At 51.0% G+C, this 17,405-nt stretch overlaps 3 protein-coding genes and 1 pseudogene across 4 annotated transcripts; 3 read left to right on the plus strand and 1 right to left on the minus strand.

Annotated features, from left to right (window-relative positions):
* Positions 1 to 29: 29 nt before the first annotated feature.
* On the plus strand, positions 30 to 2,396 carry MSY001_2148 (uncharacterized protein; the record flags this gene model as incomplete). Its single annotated transcript, XM_018883985.1, has 2 exons — positions 30 to 470; positions 573 to 2,396. The coding sequence occupies 2 exons, from the start codon at positions 30 to 32 to the stop codon at positions 2,394 to 2,396; spliced, it is 2,265 nt and encodes a 754-aa protein (XP_018740691.1).
* A 3,731-nt stretch (positions 2,397 to 6,127) lies between these two features.
* On the plus strand, positions 6,128 to 6,421 carry MSY001_2149 (uncharacterized protein; the record flags this gene model as incomplete). Its single annotated transcript, XM_018883987.1, has 2 exons — positions 6,128 to 6,328; positions 6,362 to 6,421. The coding sequence occupies 2 exons, from the start codon at positions 6,128 to 6,130 to the stop codon at positions 6,419 to 6,421; spliced, it is 261 nt and encodes an 86-aa protein (XP_018740692.1).
* A 628-nt stretch (positions 6,422 to 7,049) lies between these two features.
* On the plus strand, positions 7,050 to 15,900 carry MSY001_2150 (uncharacterized protein; the record flags this gene model as incomplete). Its single annotated transcript, XM_018883988.1, has 7 exons — positions 7,050 to 7,075; positions 7,322 to 7,427; positions 7,494 to 7,593; positions 7,790 to 7,962; positions 8,050 to 8,352; positions 8,416 to 8,607; positions 8,764 to 15,900. The coding sequence occupies 7 exons, from the start codon at positions 7,050 to 7,052 to the stop codon at positions 15,898 to 15,900; spliced, it is 8,037 nt and encodes a 2,678-aa protein (XP_018740693.1).
* A 504-nt stretch (positions 15,901 to 16,404) lies between these two features.
* Positions 16,405 to 17,383, minus strand: MSY001_2151 (annotated as a pseudogene). The gene is made up of 2 exons: positions 17,287 to 17,383; positions 16,405 to 17,261 (listed from the first exon to the last, which is right to left on the minus strand). Coding segments are annotated over exons 1-2 (954 nt in total).
* Positions 17,384 to 17,405: the final 22 nt, after the last annotated feature.

Genomic DNA, 17,405 nt, shown 5'->3' on the forward strand with positions numbered 1-17,405 from the left:
GGCCCGACTTTAAAGCTATCTCCCATACCATGTCGGCTCAAAAGCGTAGTGTAGCCATTCTTACGTCTGGCGGCGACTGTGCCGGAATGAATGCTGTTGTATCTACGGTTGTGAAGATGGCACTCTATCGCGGTTGCGATACTTATGTAATCCGTGAAGGGTATGAAGGTCTAGTCAAGGGGAATGATGAAGCTGAGATTGGGGATGATGATGATGTCAATGTAAAGCATCTGAACAATATGCCTCTTTCGTATAACTGTGGAGATTTCTTCCGTCTTGGTGACTTTGATGGCGGTGAGTCTTACTTGAATCACCGCTATATCGTTAAAATTGGCTGGGACGATGTGCGGGGCTGGAGTCAGATGGGCGGAACACTTATTGGAACAGCCCGTTGCCAAAAATTTCGGGAGCATGAAGGACGTCTCAAAGCTGCTTACAATTTGATTTATCACGGTATAGATTCGCTGGTTGTATGTGGTGGTGACGGCAGCTTGACAGGAGCCGATATTCTGCGTACAGAATGGCCGGAGTTGGTGAAAGAACTGCACTCTACGGGTAAAATTACGGAACAGCAGGCGAAGCGTTTCGCTCATCTTCACATGGCAGGTCTAGTTGGCTCCATTGATAACGACCTCACCAGCACGGAACTTACAATTGGCGCCTCTACGGCACTTCAGCGCATTTGTGAGTCTCTTGATGCAATTTCGAGCACAGCAAGCTCGCATAGCCGTGCATTTGTGGTTGAGGTGATGGGTCGTCATTGCGGCTGGCTTGCTCTCATGGCAGGTATTGCTTCGGGCGCCGATTATGTCTTTATTCCAGAACGACCTCCGCCAGAGGATTGGCGCCAGGACCTACGGGAAAAGCTCTTAAAGACACGAGAACAAGGAAAGCGTAAATCAATTGTGGTTTTAGCTGAGGGCGCTATTGATCGTGAGCTACAGCCAATCACATCAGATATGGTCGCTGCGGTACTTCGTGACCTTCACTTGGACACTCGTGTGACCATTTTGGGCCATACCCAGCGTGGAGGAAGTCCTGACGCCAATGACCGTATTTTAGCGACGCTTCAAGCCATTGACGCGCTTGAAGCAATTATGGAAGACGAACCGTCAAAACCATCATACATTATTGGAATCACTCAAGGTCGTGTAACGCGGTTTCCCCTCCGTGAATCGATTGCCCATAACAATCTTTTGCCGGAGGCCATTAAGGAGAAAAGATTTGATGATGCTATGAGCTTGCGCGGAAAAGAATTCCATGATGGAGTCAAAATTTTTCTGTACAATTCTATCCAAATGGATGGCAAAGCACCTAACGATGAACCCCTTACTATTGGCATCATGCATGTTGGGGCGCCGGCTGGTGGTATTAATGCGGCTGCTCGCACAGCTGTGCGTTTCTGTCTTCACCATGGACATACGCCGCTTTTAATTCAAAATGGCTTTAAAGGCTTAATCAAGGGTCAGATTTACAAAGCCGGCTGGCTGCGTGTCGACTCCTGGGCCTCTTCGGGTGGCTCCGAGCTGGGTATTAACCGCCTACTCCCTGACACGGATCTGCCTGGTGTTGCGGATCAGTTAGAGAAGAACAAGATCCAGGGTCTACTGATTATTGGAGGATTTGAAGCCTTTCAATCGATCAAGATCTTAAGTGAGTCCCGCCAAGATTTTCCACCATTCCGTATTCCTATGGTGGCACTTCCAGCAACGCTTTCAAACAACCTCCCTCTGAACGAGTACTCAGTGGGAACGTATACATCACTTAATGTCCTCTGTCGCACCTGCGACATGATCCTTCAGTCGGCCTCGTCGTCTCGCAATCGTGTGTTTGTGTTGGAAGTACAAGGAGGTCATTGTGGTTTTCTTCCTGTTATGGCAGGCCTGGCTGTGTCTGCTTCACGCATTTATACGCCTGAGAGGGGCATCACCCTTTCCCAGCTAGATGGAGACCTCAAGTTCTTGAAACGTCGGTTCAAAGCCGATCCAGAAGACTCTAATGATGGACGAATTGTCATTTGCAGTGAAAAGGCTTCGCCTGTGTACACAGCCCCCTTCATCTCAGACGTCTTCGGCAAGGAGGGTGGTGCGATCTTTGACAGCCGATACGAGCGTCTTTCTCATCAATTACAGGGTGACACACCATCACCCTTGGATCGTTTGAAAGCCTCTCGTTTGGCTGTCATATGCTGTGAATTTTTGGAGAAACATGCTGGCTCTGCCTGTGCATGGGATCCACCATCGGCCATGATTTCCATTCGTCAAGGACAAATCCATATCACGCCTATTGCTCAAATGGTAAAACATGCTGACTTTGTGTACCGTCGTGGCGATGAGCAGTGGTGGGCCCCATGCGAGCAATACGCGGATATCATTAGCGGGAGAGTCTCTATCTAGACAAGGGTCATGAAGTCAACATCGGAACTTGATCATGTTCTTTGGCTTTCTTGATTTCGCGAGCCCGCTCAAGCATAAGGCGTTGCCTTAATAGTCCCTCTTCACTCCGAGCATGCATACGTGCTTGCTCGAGATTCCTAGCAACCATAGATGTATGTTGTGCTGCTACACTCGAATCTCGAGCGCTGTATTGTTTGGCACCGTCGATTTGGATCGTAGCAATAATGCTGCCCAGAAAGAATAAAACAAAGAATATACGGTGATTGAGAGGCGCAGCCTCGCGCTGGCGCTTCGCATCTTCCGGAGTGACTTTCGTATGACCATAAAAATGATCTGAAGTAGACCGATTTTGTGCCATATGCTGCCAGGATGGACCACGACGCCGCAGCATTTCTGACCACATGTACCACTGCTCCCACTCCGCTTGCGTAGTGGGTCGAAACTGAGAGGGAGAGGACCAATGCATTCGAGGTGGTACATCTGGCGTACCCTCCCAACCTATGCAGTATTTGTCGTACATTTCTCTCTGGCGCGGATTTTTCAAAAGCTCATACGCCTTGACCACTAAGCGGAATTTTTCCAAATATTGCTCCTGTTCTTTTTTGGTCAAATTTGGATCGAGTTTGTCAGGATGAAGCTTCTTGGCGATAGTATAAAACTGAGACTTGATATCAGCAGCAGATGCAGTGGGGGAGACGCCCAGCAATTGGTATGGTGTGGATGACGTGGCTAACCGCGGGCATGTTGTGGAGAAGGAGCGAGTCGAGCCATCTCGTCCTTGACCCTGTCGAGTTAGTGGAAAAACTCGCTGAAAGGTCTTTTGGTGTCGATTAATAGTAGAAGTGGATAAAGACGTATGTCTTTGTAGCGATGCTGCATAATCCTTGCTCATGCGCATTACATCCTCAGTATTTTGACCAGGAACGTGAAATAACAAAGAGGGAAAAGAAAGTCCTCCCATCAATTCTGAGCATCCATCACGCATTGAGGATTTCCAAATATCTTCTGCCGCATTTAATCGCTCATCGTGCTCATCAAAATCAGACGATGACTCGTTTATGACCATACCGCCACCAAAGAGTTGTGACACGGAGCTAAAAGATGGGTAGTAGATAGAGTCATTGTCTTGTTCATTATCTTGCAGGGTACCGTTGTTAGTATTAGGTTTCTTCTCTTGCTTTTTCTGGGAGCGACCTTCAAATGTGGCCCGCATTCGAAGAGTTGAAGTCCAAAGCTTCCTAGTCGCGGGTGTGTATACCCATCTGAGCACACGAAACTTCGATTCGCCTACCGAAAGAAGGATAGTGGACGCCATTATCCTAGAGTAGCACAAACAAGAAAGAGTGTGCTGCGCTGCACCAACTTCGATGCGCCTAGCACAAAATTGAAATTGTGAAACGGTGGCGGTTGTGGAGAAATAGTGTCACGAGCCGCTCGGACACTTTTCTCGGTTACCGTCGTAACTACATGATCCGTGCATTACTTGGATAGAAGCAAGCCCAAGCAGATATTTACAAAGATAAAGAAAGTGCAGAAAACTTGGGTGTCTAAGATATGCACCTTTGCTCAGTTTGGGACAACGTTTGATCTAGAGCCTCGATTAACCGGTGAGAGTCTTTATCAGGACAGAAAACGTACCTTGGATTTCCATCTGAAGTGATTGAAGTGCTTCCATAGACGTTGAGTGGATTAGATCCTCCACGCGCTGTGATAGATCGTCATTCTCCTTTTGAAGTTGATCCATTCTTTGGAGAAGACGAATACCAAGGTAAGGGTTGGGTCCATCTGTGATACCTTCACGTTCTGATAAACTCGAACCCTGACCCTCCAATGCACGTAAACTTTGCTGTGCGTTAAAACAAATTGATTCAATGCGAAGTTCCAGCGCACGCTCTCGCTCCGCAAAGGCCTCGAAAACGGATTTTATATAGTCCCATGAAAAAGACTTTGCATGTTTCTCCGGAGGAGGCAATGGTAAAACTGGTCGCTTTGGCAAAGCCGGAAAGCTCTTCTGAAAACCACTCGTAGATGAAAGATGGCTCATACGCACCGAAGGAGTAACGCCGTATCGCCGCTACGGTGCTGCGATAGCATTCGGCCGATAGACTTGGATGCTACGCACAGGCTGCACGAACCGTTACCCAATTGCAGTGGCTCTGTGCTAGCATCATACCTATGTATCCCCGCATAAACCATACTATACAAAAAAGATTTTTAACGCTTTATTCAGACGAATCTGACATCCTGCCAACGGTGTGTTGGTGGTTCTTCGGGAAGCCCTTGGAACGGAGAATTCTGCAGCTCAGTAACAGTGACGGGATGTGAATAGGGATGTTCCAAATCTCTGCTCGCAAGAGCATCATTAAGTGAAAATAACAGCATACCACGGTTCCCCATTAAATAGGGACGAGGTATAGTCTCGTTCATCGCTTCGACGTCGCTAGGACCAAATGCATTTAGGTCACGCATCATCGCCTCGCGCCAGCGATCATACGCTCGCCTCACAGAGCCCAAAGGGTCCATGTCTCTCAAATGCTCAACAATTGTCCGAGGAAGCGGGTTGTCTTGCTCACTAGTGGGCTGGTTTTCAGTAGGAAGGGCCTGCAATGCCTGTTCCCTCTCCTGTCGCCGCGCCTGTTTAACGAGAGAGTGACTCTTCTTGTACATATAAATATAAGTCAAAAGGCTGTGAAGAAAAAGGATCAGGCCAAAGAGTACAATGAAACAGCAAATCAGCTTAGAATGGCTTAGCGCATTTTGTGTAGGTAAGGATATAGTATCACTCGAGTGTGATTTCGAGGCTGCTTGTTTCTTTTTCAAAGCTTCTTTCATAGCAAGGTCGATATTGCGCAAAAGTTCGAGACCATACTGAATAAGAGAGACGCCTAGACCTGCCCGGCTGCCAAGCTTTGCGGCATGCGTCGTATGCAAAAGAAAAGTGAGCACAAACCCAATAAACTGGAACGTGCCACTAATAACCATATTCCATACAAATGCAAAAATGGTTCCAATCGTCATCGTTCCAATGATCATTTCATCCACGTCTCCAACAAATGATCCATCGGGCGACCACGCCGTGTCGGAATCAGCAATTGAATTGGCACCAAAGACGGTGCTTTCCCAGTAGGTAGGAGCAGAGTCTGCGGCCGCAATTTCATAGGTTGGAGGTAATGTTTCGTCCACCTGATGTTACTCGCTAAAACATACCAGATCATCATCATCTCCTCGGTCGTGTGGATCTATGCTTTCCCGAACGCGGTCAGGCTTTGCGTTGATATTCGAAAAAACGCCATCGTGATTAATACCACCGCCCATGGGCCGTGAAGAAGATCTAGAATGATCTGTTCTCCCATTGATAGAAGTGTACTTTATACCAGGGAGCCACATACCAGATAAGCGACCGAATCGTGCCATTCCCTGCCGGATACGATCAAACACAGATATAGAGTCTGGGTATGTGACACCATCTCTTTGATGAGTCAGATCAGATTCTTCCATATCATGAGAAAATATCACAGCGTTGTCTTGCTCTGATTGTTGTTCATGATCTAAGGTGGAAGGAGGAAATAAATGCTGCCCCGAGGTGCCATCGGGGCCATCCTCCAACATTGTGGGGAGGAAGTTCGCGTAGCTGTGATCGAGCCAGGCATGTTGCTGACATAATTCCCAAGATTAAATCCTAGGTATGAAATGCCCACATTGCATCTCAACTCCGATTTGCACACACTACCATGTCGAAGGTGTCGCAGCCGGAGTTGAAACGCTTTCTCGAGAAAAGAATCATTGTGAACATCCAGGGTGGTCGGAAGATTCAAGGAACTTTGCGTGGATATGATCTTTTTTTAAATCTCGTTGTCGACGACGCCGTGGAACAAGTCCAAGCTGAAAACAACCAAAACCTCTGGAAGGATGGCGCCCACTGTGGTACTGTGGTACGCTGATTTTTTTATAAATTAACTTATCAGGTCGTTCGAGGAAACAGCGTGAACAGTCTGGAAGGTCTTGAAACCATTAATACGAGGTGATGTATGGAATTTGATCCCTTCCTTGACCATTTTTCTTCGGCGCCGGGCGTCGAAATCATGTATAAGCTTCCATGTAGACAGTACATGTTTCTTGCTTTCTATAATGTGTCGCCTATTAGTTGTCGCTCCCCTTACTTCACCTAGTCTAGGTGACATCTTGACAAGTTTGATCACGCCTTAGATAAGCAAGGATGAGTCACGGCATATACTACACTGTGCCTGATCCTTGGCAACCACACTATGACGACAACCAACATCCGCGAGGCTACTCCTGAAGATATACCGACAATATTACACTTTGTAAGTTATGAAATGTTGACGCACAGATCAAAGAGCTTGCTGAGTATCAGAATGCCTTGGATCAGGTGGAAGCCACCGAATTATCTGTATGAGTCTTCTATCTAACATCAGCTGCAAGAAACTTTGTTCACGAGGCCTTTTGCAAAGGCTGTGATTGCGGAGTTTGAAGGAAAGGCAGTTGGATTTGGTTTGGTACGGCTAGAGAACGCTAATACAGTACTACTATACATACTCGACGTGGACATCACGACCTACACTTTTCTTGGAAGACATATTTGTGACTTCGGAATGCCGGGGAAAAGGAGTTGGCAAACACATCTTCAAGTACATGGGTAACTTGGCCCTTCGCGAGAGGTGCGCTCGGGTCGACTGGAACGTATTAAAAACGAACCAGTACGTGATAAGAACTAACGACTGTTCTTCAATTGGATTCTATTGTAACTATTTAGGGGCACGTCTCTTAGACGAGTGGACAGGATGCCGCCTCGAAGGCAAAGAGATCGAGAGGCTCACCAAGCTTATTTGAGTGGAGATAGATCAACGCGCCACATGGCACTGAGTAGTCCGACAGTCATCATTAGGAAATGCGCGGGCTTATAGAGCGCACGGCTTTCAATCCTACAACGGTTTGGCTGTGATGGAACTCCAATCAATCCCTGGTGGAAATGGTGGCTATGAGCTTCATCAAAAGCTTCGCACAAAGGCAGTACGACTACTGCGGAAAAATAAATTTGATGAGACCATCGAGATGCTTACTGACGGCTGCATCCAGCTTCTCGACATGAACGAGGAGGGCAGTGCTTGTGACTTGGCTGAATACTTGTTGGATGTTTATGTGAAGGCCAACGTTCCCATTAACGATGAATCTCGCAGTAAGTCCTTGACTCTAATTTAGACCGCATCATTACCATTTTGAGCAAAACTAGCTCTCCGATGTGGCGCCGAAAGTCTATTGCAGCTGCTGTTAAATGGTCTGTGTCCGCGTGTCATCATCCGCTTGGAGATGAGAAATTGCGTTTGTTTCTTGCCGAATTGCTCTGTAAAGGTATGCCTGCCAATCTTATGCAGCAGGTCATCAGTACTATGAGGCCGAGAGCCACTTTATTGCAGCATGTGCCTTCAGCACTATGGCGGCCGAACCCTTTGCTAAAATGCTGCTAGAATGGAATACGAAATATGCGGCTGCTTTGTCAAACGCTGACCCTAGTGGGCCAAGCAAAGACTCGATCGAACGTGTGCTTGTAGGCACATTTGCTCTGCGAGGCTGGATTCCGTATGTGATTCGAAACATCTGACACTTTAGCATTCTTCTATTGCAAGTTCCTGAGAGTGCAAGCGCATTTCTACGCGCGTATGTGGAAGCAGCCATTGCTCAGCACCCAGCGCTACTCTTGCCGGTCAAGCCAAATCCTAGAGAATACAAATCGCCTGCGAAGGTCTCGACTTATGCGGTGGAAATTTTTATGACTGCAAACCCAGCTCTCAATCTCTCGCAACAAGCAGTGGCCCTAGTTTGTGATGTACAAAGCAAAGATGGTGCCGTGCCTGAAGAAATTCGGGTCTCATGGCAGATGCTACTTCGACAGATCGTTCAGGAAGGCATTCTCACTGGAATGGAGTCCGCTTTTGAGGTACGTGTCAATTTTCTCACGCAGCTTCTTTCGAGTCTCTCCTCTGTGTACTTTGGGATGCAGCCCCCTCGTCGCCAGATGGATGCTCTATCTAGCATGTTTTCGGGCATGTTAGGTGGCTCCAGTGCTGACTCGAAATCCGAAGATGCAAAATTCAATATCCGACAGCTTCCTAAACCTTCTGAGCCGTCGAGCAAGAAGACAGCAGGAACAAATTCCGAGTCGGCGCCTAGCACAAGCGAAGCAGATCAGCTGGTGGACGACGAAATGGACTAGGTAGGCAATTTTAATTAGTCAGCAAAGAACCTGGTTGCTCTCGGGTTGGAGCGATTGGTTTTCATCTCCGACGCCACGAACGACACGAGCGCTAACGTGCTCGTTGATTCGTACCCTTCTGACTTGTTGATATAGTTCAACTTGGCAGATATGGTGGGAGTTCCCCCGCCTGGTTACGCCGGTGTGACAAGTGGTGCACCCCCTGGGTTTTTGCCACCACCGCCTGGCGAACCTAAATTGATGACACCAGAAGAACTCGCAGCCAAAGCTCGCAAGTGGAAACAGACACAAAGCCGAAAATATGGTGACCGTCGTGGGAGGACAGCGTTTGTTGATACAGGGAAGCAGGAGCTGCCCCCCGAACATGTTAGAAAAATTATCAAAGACCACGGTGATATGAGCAACCGTAAGTATCGCGCTGAGAAGCGTGTGCATTTGGGTGCGCTCAAATATGTGCCACATGCTATGATGAAGCTGCTTGAGAACATCCCCATGCCTTGGGAACAGGTCCGCGAAGTGCCTGTGTTGTATCATATTACAGGTGCCATCACGTTTGTAAATGATGTCCCCAAAGTCGTGGAACCTATTTACCATGCGCAGTGGGCGAGTATGTGGCTTGCTATGCGGAGAGAGAAGCGTGATCGTCGACATTTCAAGCGTATGCGTTTTCCACCGTTCGATGACGAGGAGCCGCCCATTGACTACGGTGACAACATTTTGGACGTGGAACCATTAGAGGCCATCCAGCTCGAGCTTGACGATGAAGAGGATTCACCCATAATTGATTGGTTCTATGACCATAAACCATTAGTGAAAGATCGTGAGTGCATCAATGGACCATCGTACCGATTCTGGACACTGGACCTGCCCAAAATGGCCGCACTTTACCGCCTGGGACGTACACTGCAGAGTGACTTCACGACTGGTGACCGGAACTACTTTTATCTCTTTGATCTCAAGTCCTTCTACACGGCCAAGTCGTTGAATGTGGCCATCCCTGGAGGTCCCAAGTTTGAGCCTCTGTACAAAGATATGAATGACTACGATGACGACTGGAATGAGTTTAATGATATAAGAAAAGTGATCATTCGCCATCAAATTCGCACCGAATACAAAGTAGCTTTTCCTCACCTCTACAACAGCCGTCCACGATCCGTCTACATGGGAACCTATCATGAACCCAAGAACGTCTACGTGCGGACAGATGACCCTGATCTTCCCGCCTTCTATTTTGATCCGTCGCTTCACCCTATGTCGAGCCGCACCTTAAATCATGGACATCTGTTCCGTGACCACTACAATGATGGTGAACCCGTCATCCCACACGAAGACAGCGTGTTTGGAGTGGGTGTCAGTGGCGACGATCAGCTTCCTGAGGAAGAGGCCTTTGTACTCCCACAAGGCCTCGAACCGTTTTTGGATGAAGCCCCTCTTGAAAATGAGCTGACAGCGGATGGCATTGCTTTATGGTGGGCGCCACCGCCGTATCATCGTCGAAGTGGAGCAACACGACGAGCTGTTGACGTCCCGCTCATCAAGGCGTGGTACCTAGAACACTGCCCTCCCGGTCAGCCCGTCAAGGTGCGGGTCAGTTACCAAAAACTTCTAAAGAAATATGTGCATAACACTTTGCACACGCGACCCCACAAAGCGCAGTCCAAAAAATACCTGTTCCGTCAGCTCAAGGCAACCAAATTTTTCCAGACGACCCATCTCGACTGGCTCGAGGCGGGTCTGCAGGTTGTACGACAGAGCTTCAACATGCTAAACCTGTTGATTCATCGTAAGGCACTCACTTACTTGCACTTGGACTACAATATGAACTTGAAGCCAGTCAAGACACTGACCACAAAGGAGCGGAAAAAATCGCGTTTTGGTAATGCGTTCCACCTTGTACGAGAGATGGCGCGTTTGACCAAGCTAATTGTTGATGCACATGTTCAGTTCCGGCTTGGCAACTGCGACGCCTTCCAGCTTGCTGATGGTCTGCAGTATTTGCTCAATCATGTGGGTCAACTGACAGGTATTTATCGGTACAAATACAAGGTCATGCACCAAATCCGCACCTGTAAAGACTTGAAGCATGTGATTTACTACCGTTTCAATTCTGGTCCCGTCGGCAAAGGGCCAGGTGTTGGGTTTTGGGGTCCGTCATGGCGTGTGTGGATCTTCTTCATGCGCGGTATCACACCACTGCTTGAACGTTGGCTTGGAAACTTGCTTGCTCGTCAGTTTGAAGGACGTAATGGACGCTCAGGAGGCAAGTCAGTGACCAAACAGCGTGTTGAGTCGCACTTTGACTTGGAGTTGCGCGCTGCCGTCATGCACGATTTGCTTGACATGATGCCTGAAGGCATTAAGCAGAACAAGAGCAAGACCATTCTGCAGCATTTAACAGAAGCGTGGCGCTGCTGGAAAGCCAATGTGCCTTGGAAAGTTCCAGGTATGCCGACAGCGATTGAAAATGTCATCCTTCGATATGTGAAGTCTAAGGCAGATTGGTGGACATCCGTCGCGCACTACAACCGTGAGCGAATTCGCCGTGGTGCGACGGTGGACAAGACGGTGAGCAGGAAGAACCTGGGTCGTCTAACGCGTTTGTACTTGAAGGCTGAACAGGAACGCCAGAATGCATACCTGAAAGATGGCCCGTATATCACATCCGAGTCGGCCGTGGCCATTTATACGTCGACAGTGCACTGGCTCGAGAGTCGCAAATTTCAACCCATTCCCTTTCCGTCGCTCAACTTTAAACATGACACCAAACTGCTGGTGCTTGCACTAGAGAAGTTGAAAGAAGCCTACAGTGTGCAAGCTCGACTGAACCAGACACAGCGTGAGGAGCTGGCACTAATTGAGCAGGCCTTTGACAATCCGCATGAGACCCTGGCCCGCATCAAACGTCTCATGTTGACCCAGCGTGCCTTTAAGGAGGTGGGACTGGAGTTTTTTGACACATTTGCCAAGCTGGTACCTACGTATGACATTGAGCCCATCGAAAAGATCACGGATGCCTATCTGGATCAGTATTTGGCCTATGAGGCGGACAAGCGTGCACTGTTCCCTGCCTGGATCAAGCCCAGCGATCAGGAGCCACCGCCTTTACTCGTGTACAAGTGGTGCAATGGTGTGAACAACCTGACGGATATCTGGGACACCTCCAACGGCGAGTGTAATGTTTTAATGGAAACGACCTTGTCAAAGGTTTTCGACAAGGTTGATATAACGCTGCTCAACCGTCTATTGCGCCTGATTATGGACCACAATTTGGCTGACTACATCACGGCCAAGAACAATGTGTCGATTGTATGGAAGGACATGGCCCATGTCAACTCGTACGGTCTTCTCCGTGGACTTCAGTTTTCTGGCTTTGTGTTCCAGTACTACGGCATGATTCTGGATCTGCTCATTCTAGGTCTACGCCGCGCCAGTGATATGGCCGGTTCGCCCAAGATGCCCAACGGCTTCTTGCAGTTCGAAAGTACGGAGATCGAGACCCGTCACCCGGTACGTATGTACATGAGATACGTCGACCGTGTACACATTGTCTATCGTTTCACGGCGGATGAGGCTCGCGACCTTATCCAGCGGTACTTGAGCGCAAACCCCGATCCAAACAACAGCAATTTGATTGGGTATAACAACAAAAAATGTTGGCCCCGTGACTGTCGCATGCGCCTGAACAAGCACGACGTGAACCTGGGCCGCGCAGTGTTCTGGACTGTGAAGAACTCGTTGCCACGCAGCTTAACCACGATCGAGTGGGACGACACGTTCGTGAGTGTATACAGCAAGGACAACCCGAACCTGCTATTCGCTATGCAGGGCTTCGAGGTACGCATTTTGCCCAAGATTCGCCAGAGTGATATGGGCGATCAGCGCGACGGTGTCTGGTCATTAGTGCACGCAGGCACCGGTGAGCGTAGTGCGCAGGCCTATCTTCGTGTCTCGGATGAATCCATTGCCAGTTTCCACAACCGTGTACGGCAAGTGCTCATGGCCGCTGGCTCCGCGCCGTTTGCCAAGATTGTGAATAAATGGAACACGTCGCTGATTGGACTCATGACCTACTATCGTGAAGCGGTGATTCACACAAACGAGCTGCTCGATTTGCTAGTGAAGTGTGAAAACAAAGTCCAGACGCGAGTGAAGATTGGTCTGAACAGTAAGATGCCTTCCCGTTTCCCGCCCGTGGTCTTCTACTCGCCGAAAGAGCTGGGCGGTCTCGGCATGTTGTCGATGGGTCATGTTCTCATCCCACAGTCTGATCTGCGCTGGTCTAAGCAGACGGAGACAGGTATTTCGCATTTCCGTTCGGGCATGAGTCACGACGAGGACCAACTAATTCCCAACTTATACCGGTACATCCAGAGCTGGGAGTCTGAGTTCCTGGACTCGTCGCGAGTATGGTCCGAGTATGCTACCAAGCGTCGTGAAGCTACGGCCCAGAACCGGCGTCTGACGTTAGAGGATCTGGAGGACTCGTGGGACCGTGGTATTCCACGCATCAATACGTTGTTCCAGAAGGATCGGACGATCTTGTCGTACGATAAAATGTGGCGTCTGCGGAATGAATTCAAGCAGTACCAGCTTCTCAAGTACAATCCTTTCTGGTGGACATCGCAGCGGCACGATGGCAAGTTGTGGCAGCTGAATCAGTACCGTACTGATATTATCGCTGCATTGGGTGGTGTAGAAGGCTGTCTGGAGCACACGCTATTTAAGGGCTGCAACTTCCCTACATGGGAAGGTTTGTTTTGGGAGAAGGCCTCTGGATTTGAGGACCAGATGAAGCACAAGAAGCTGACCAATGCGCAACGCTCCGGTCTGTCGCAGATTCCCAACCGGCGCTTTACGTTGTGGTGGAGTCCGACAATCAACCGTGCGAACGTGTATGTCGGTTTCCAGGTGCAGCTGGATTTGACGGGTATTTTTATGCACGGCAAGATTCCCACCCTCAAAATTTCGCTGATCCAGCTGTTCCGAGCGCACTTGTGGCAGAAGATCCACGAGAGTGTTGTTATGGACTTGTGCCAAGTGTTTGACCAGGAACTAGAGGCGCTGCAGATCGAGACGGTCCAGAAGGAGACCATCCACCCTCGTAAATCGTACCGCATGAACGCGTCGTGTGCAGATATTGTGCTGTTTGCATCGTACAAGTGGCCCATGTCGAATCCATCGCTCCTGACCGATTCGCGTGATGTCATGGGCGGCGCAAGTGGCTCTAAGTGGTGGATCGACGTGCAGCTGCGATGGGGTGACTTTGACTCTCACGACATTGAGCGCTACTGCCGTGCCAAGTATCTGGACTACACCACGGACAACACTTCGATTTACCCGTCGCCCAGTGGTGTGCTGATCGGTATTGACCTGGCCTACAGCATGCATAGCGCGTACGGGTCGTACATCCCCGGTGCGAAGCCCCTGCTGCAGCAGGCCATGGCCAAGATCATGAAAGCGAATCCGGCGTTGTATGTGCTCCGTGAGCGTATCCGCAAGGGTCTGCAGCTGTACAGTTCGGAGCCGACAGAACCTTACCTCAACTCGGGTAACTATGCGGAGCTGTTCAGCAACCAAGTGATCTGGATGATTGATGACACGAATGTGTACCGTGTCACCATTCACCGTACGTTTGAGGGCAATTTGGTCACGAAGCCTATCAACGGTGCCATCTTTATCCTAAACCCCCGCACAGGTCAATTGTTCCTCAAGGTCATTCATACGTCCGTCTGGGCTGGTCAAAAGCGACTCGGCCAGCTGGCCAAGTGGAAGACAGCAGAAGAGGTGGCTGCGCTTGTGCGCTCGCTGCCAGTCGAAGAGCAGCCCAAGCAGGTGATTGTCACGCGAAAGGGTATGCTGGATCCGCTTGAGGTCCATCTGCTTGACTTCCCGAACATTGTGATTAAGGGCTCGCAGCTACAGTTGCCGTTCCAGGCCTGTATGAAGCTTGAGAAGATTGGCGACCTGATTCTGCGTGCGACGCAGCCGCAGATGGTGCTGTACTCCCTGTATGATGACTGGCTGAAGAGTATCTCGTCGTATACAGCCTTCTCGCGCTGCATCCTTCTTCTACGTGCGCTGCACGTCAATACGGAGAAAACGAAGGTCATTTTGCGGCCTACGATCAATACCATCACTCAGCCGCATCATATTTGGCCGTCTTTCTCTGATGAGGAATGGATCAAGGTTGAGATTGCGCTGCGCGACCTTATCCTACAGGACTATGGACGGCGCAACCAAGTGGCGGTGGCCAGTCTTACGTCGAGCGAGATCCGTGATATCATTCTGGGCATGGAGATCTCGGCGCCGTCGACGCAACGGCAGCAGATGGCCGAGATTGACCAGAACCAGCCCCAACAGCAGGTCACGGCGACGCAAACGCGCACGGTTAATGTGCATGGCGACGAGATCCAGACGGTCACTACGACGCAGTACGAAAACCAGCAATTTAGCTCGAAGAGTGACTGGCGTGTGCGGGCACTTAGCGCGACGAACTTGCCGCTTCGGTGCCAGCACTTGTATGTGTCGAATGATGACGTGCGCGAGGATGCGGGAGCACTCACCTACGTGATCCCGAAGAACATACTCAAGACCTTTATCGTCACCAGCGACCTGCGCACGCAGGTTGCTGGTTTCTTGTACGGTTCTTCGCCGCCTGACATGCCTGCGGTGAAGGAGATCCAGTTGATTGTGTGGGTCCCGCAGCGTGGCAGTAACACTGGTGTCGAACTTCCCGATGCGCTTCCAACGCATGAGTACATGCTGAAGGACTTGGAGCCACTAGGGTGGATCAAGACGCAGTCCCAGGACCTTCCGCATCTGGCGCCGAGCGACGTTGCGATGCATGCCCGGATGATGGCAGCGCACCCTGAGTGGGGCGCGAGCAGCATTTGCATCACGTGTGCCTTCACGCCTGGCTCGGTAAGTCTCGCGGCGCATTCGCTTAGTGTGGCGGGCTTTGAATGGGGTCGCAAGGCGTCGGCTGCGGATGCCTTGGGACCAGCGCCGGGCTTCCATCGCGGAATGGTTGACAAGGCTCAGCTGCTGCTTAGTGATCGAATTCTGGGCACCACGTTGGTGCCAACAGATGGTGCGTGGAACTACGGCTTGTCGCTGTCGGCGCAGTGGACGCCGCACTTCCAGTACACACTCCAACTTGCTCCACCAGCGGCCTTCTGGGACGAGGTGCACCGCCCCCAGAACTTCCTTTCGTTTGCGGGGGCCCTGGCCGACGAAGAAAATGCGGCTGATTGGCAGAATGCCCTCGCCTAACACTTGTAGGACCTATGTACGCGGCAAATACATGACCTCGACACCTAAGGTCGAGCTTGCAGGCGTCGGGAGCTGCGACCGCAAGCCCACCGACACGAGACAACGGTGCCAGTACCCTTCCCAGAGCAGCGAAAAGAGGCCCGAGGCACTGAGGCGCGCCTTGAGAGCGCCCATGCGCGCTGACGAGCCATTGGCCCCCGGCTCCTCCGACTCAGTCACGCCATCGCGCGCTACGCGCCGGGTTTGCGATGAGAGAGAGGGCAGGCCATCCAGGTTTATGTCTGTTGCACGCAGAACTGGTGCGGCTGCTGGTGTCACTGTAGCCTCAGAACCGGAACGGGTCAACGGAGACGCGGCCGCCTCTGGCGCCGGCGGCGTTTCGCGCAGCGAGATGGACGTATTGCCTGGCGGTGAGGCCCATACACCGAGGCGCTCACGCATAGTGCCGGATGGCCCGTCGGTGCTTTCCTCGTCGCCAATCCGCCGTAACTTGTATTCCACGCCCACAGCCCAGTCTGATTGGTAGGAATAGACGTTAAAGTCGTAGCGTGCGCATAGGAGAAGATCATCGTCGATACGCGCCGCATAAGCCGCGCGCAGGTATCCCATCATCGGGTTAAGTGTCATGGATGCCACGGCCGGACGCGCCGGGGCGGCCCAGCCAAGGGCAGAAGCGCCGCCGTTGGGCATGGAGCACCGCAAACCGACCGACACACCCGCGCTTTTTTCTGCAATGCTGAAAAAAGCCTCACCACCTGCACGCAGAGTGCTTCCGTCGCGGAGCTGGTGGACATGCTGAAGGAAGCGAGCGCCCCAAAGAGCCTCGTCCAGAGAGTAGCTGTATTCAGACATGCGCGTAGCACTCTGCCGCTGCAGGGTAAGCAATAGGTGCGTTGTGCCGGGCGGGTCGATAGCATAGTCAGGGTCGGTCACATTTGAACCACGAGGAGGGAGGAGGCCGAGCCAGCGGCCCAGTGGATCCAAGGGGTATCGTGGCGCTCGTGAAAGTGCCGTGGCCATAAGCTGCCAGCGCGGAGACAAGCGGGTAACCCATAGGCCCTCCATGTAACCCATGGGAGCATGAATGCAGCCATACAAGAGCTCATCGCGCAGTGCCTGCGTTGGTACTGGCGGTAACGTAGGCGGTGTATCAGGCTCGAGAAAGGTGCCAGCACGGGTCAGGCGCTTGAGAGGGTCGTGGACGCACGCAAGATGTACAGGCGCGCGGCTCGACACATGCGCATATCCCAGGGATCCGCTCAGTGGCGCTGTATGTGCGCGTGCGCAGGCCAGGAAAGACGGCGTGGAAACACTGGCGCCCGAGAGTAGGACGCCATGAGGTACCGCAAAGTCCAGCAGCACTGAGTCAGGTCAAGCGGCACGCACCATCGCTGGCCGTCATCAAATGAAGATAGGACATTTGCTCCTGCCATCCTGTGGCTTGCCAGTACTCACGCAGCAGCACGGTGGCAGCATCGTACATGTTGACGCGCCCGCTCGTGGCA

Source organism: Malassezia sympodialis, genomic scaffold, assembly GCF_000349305.1.
Source record: "Malassezia sympodialis ATCC 42132 genomic scaffold, msy_sf_9, whole genome shotgun sequence".
Classification (NCBI taxonomy): Eukaryota; Fungi; Basidiomycota; class Malasseziomycetes; order Malasseziales; family Malasseziaceae; genus Malassezia; species Malassezia sympodialis.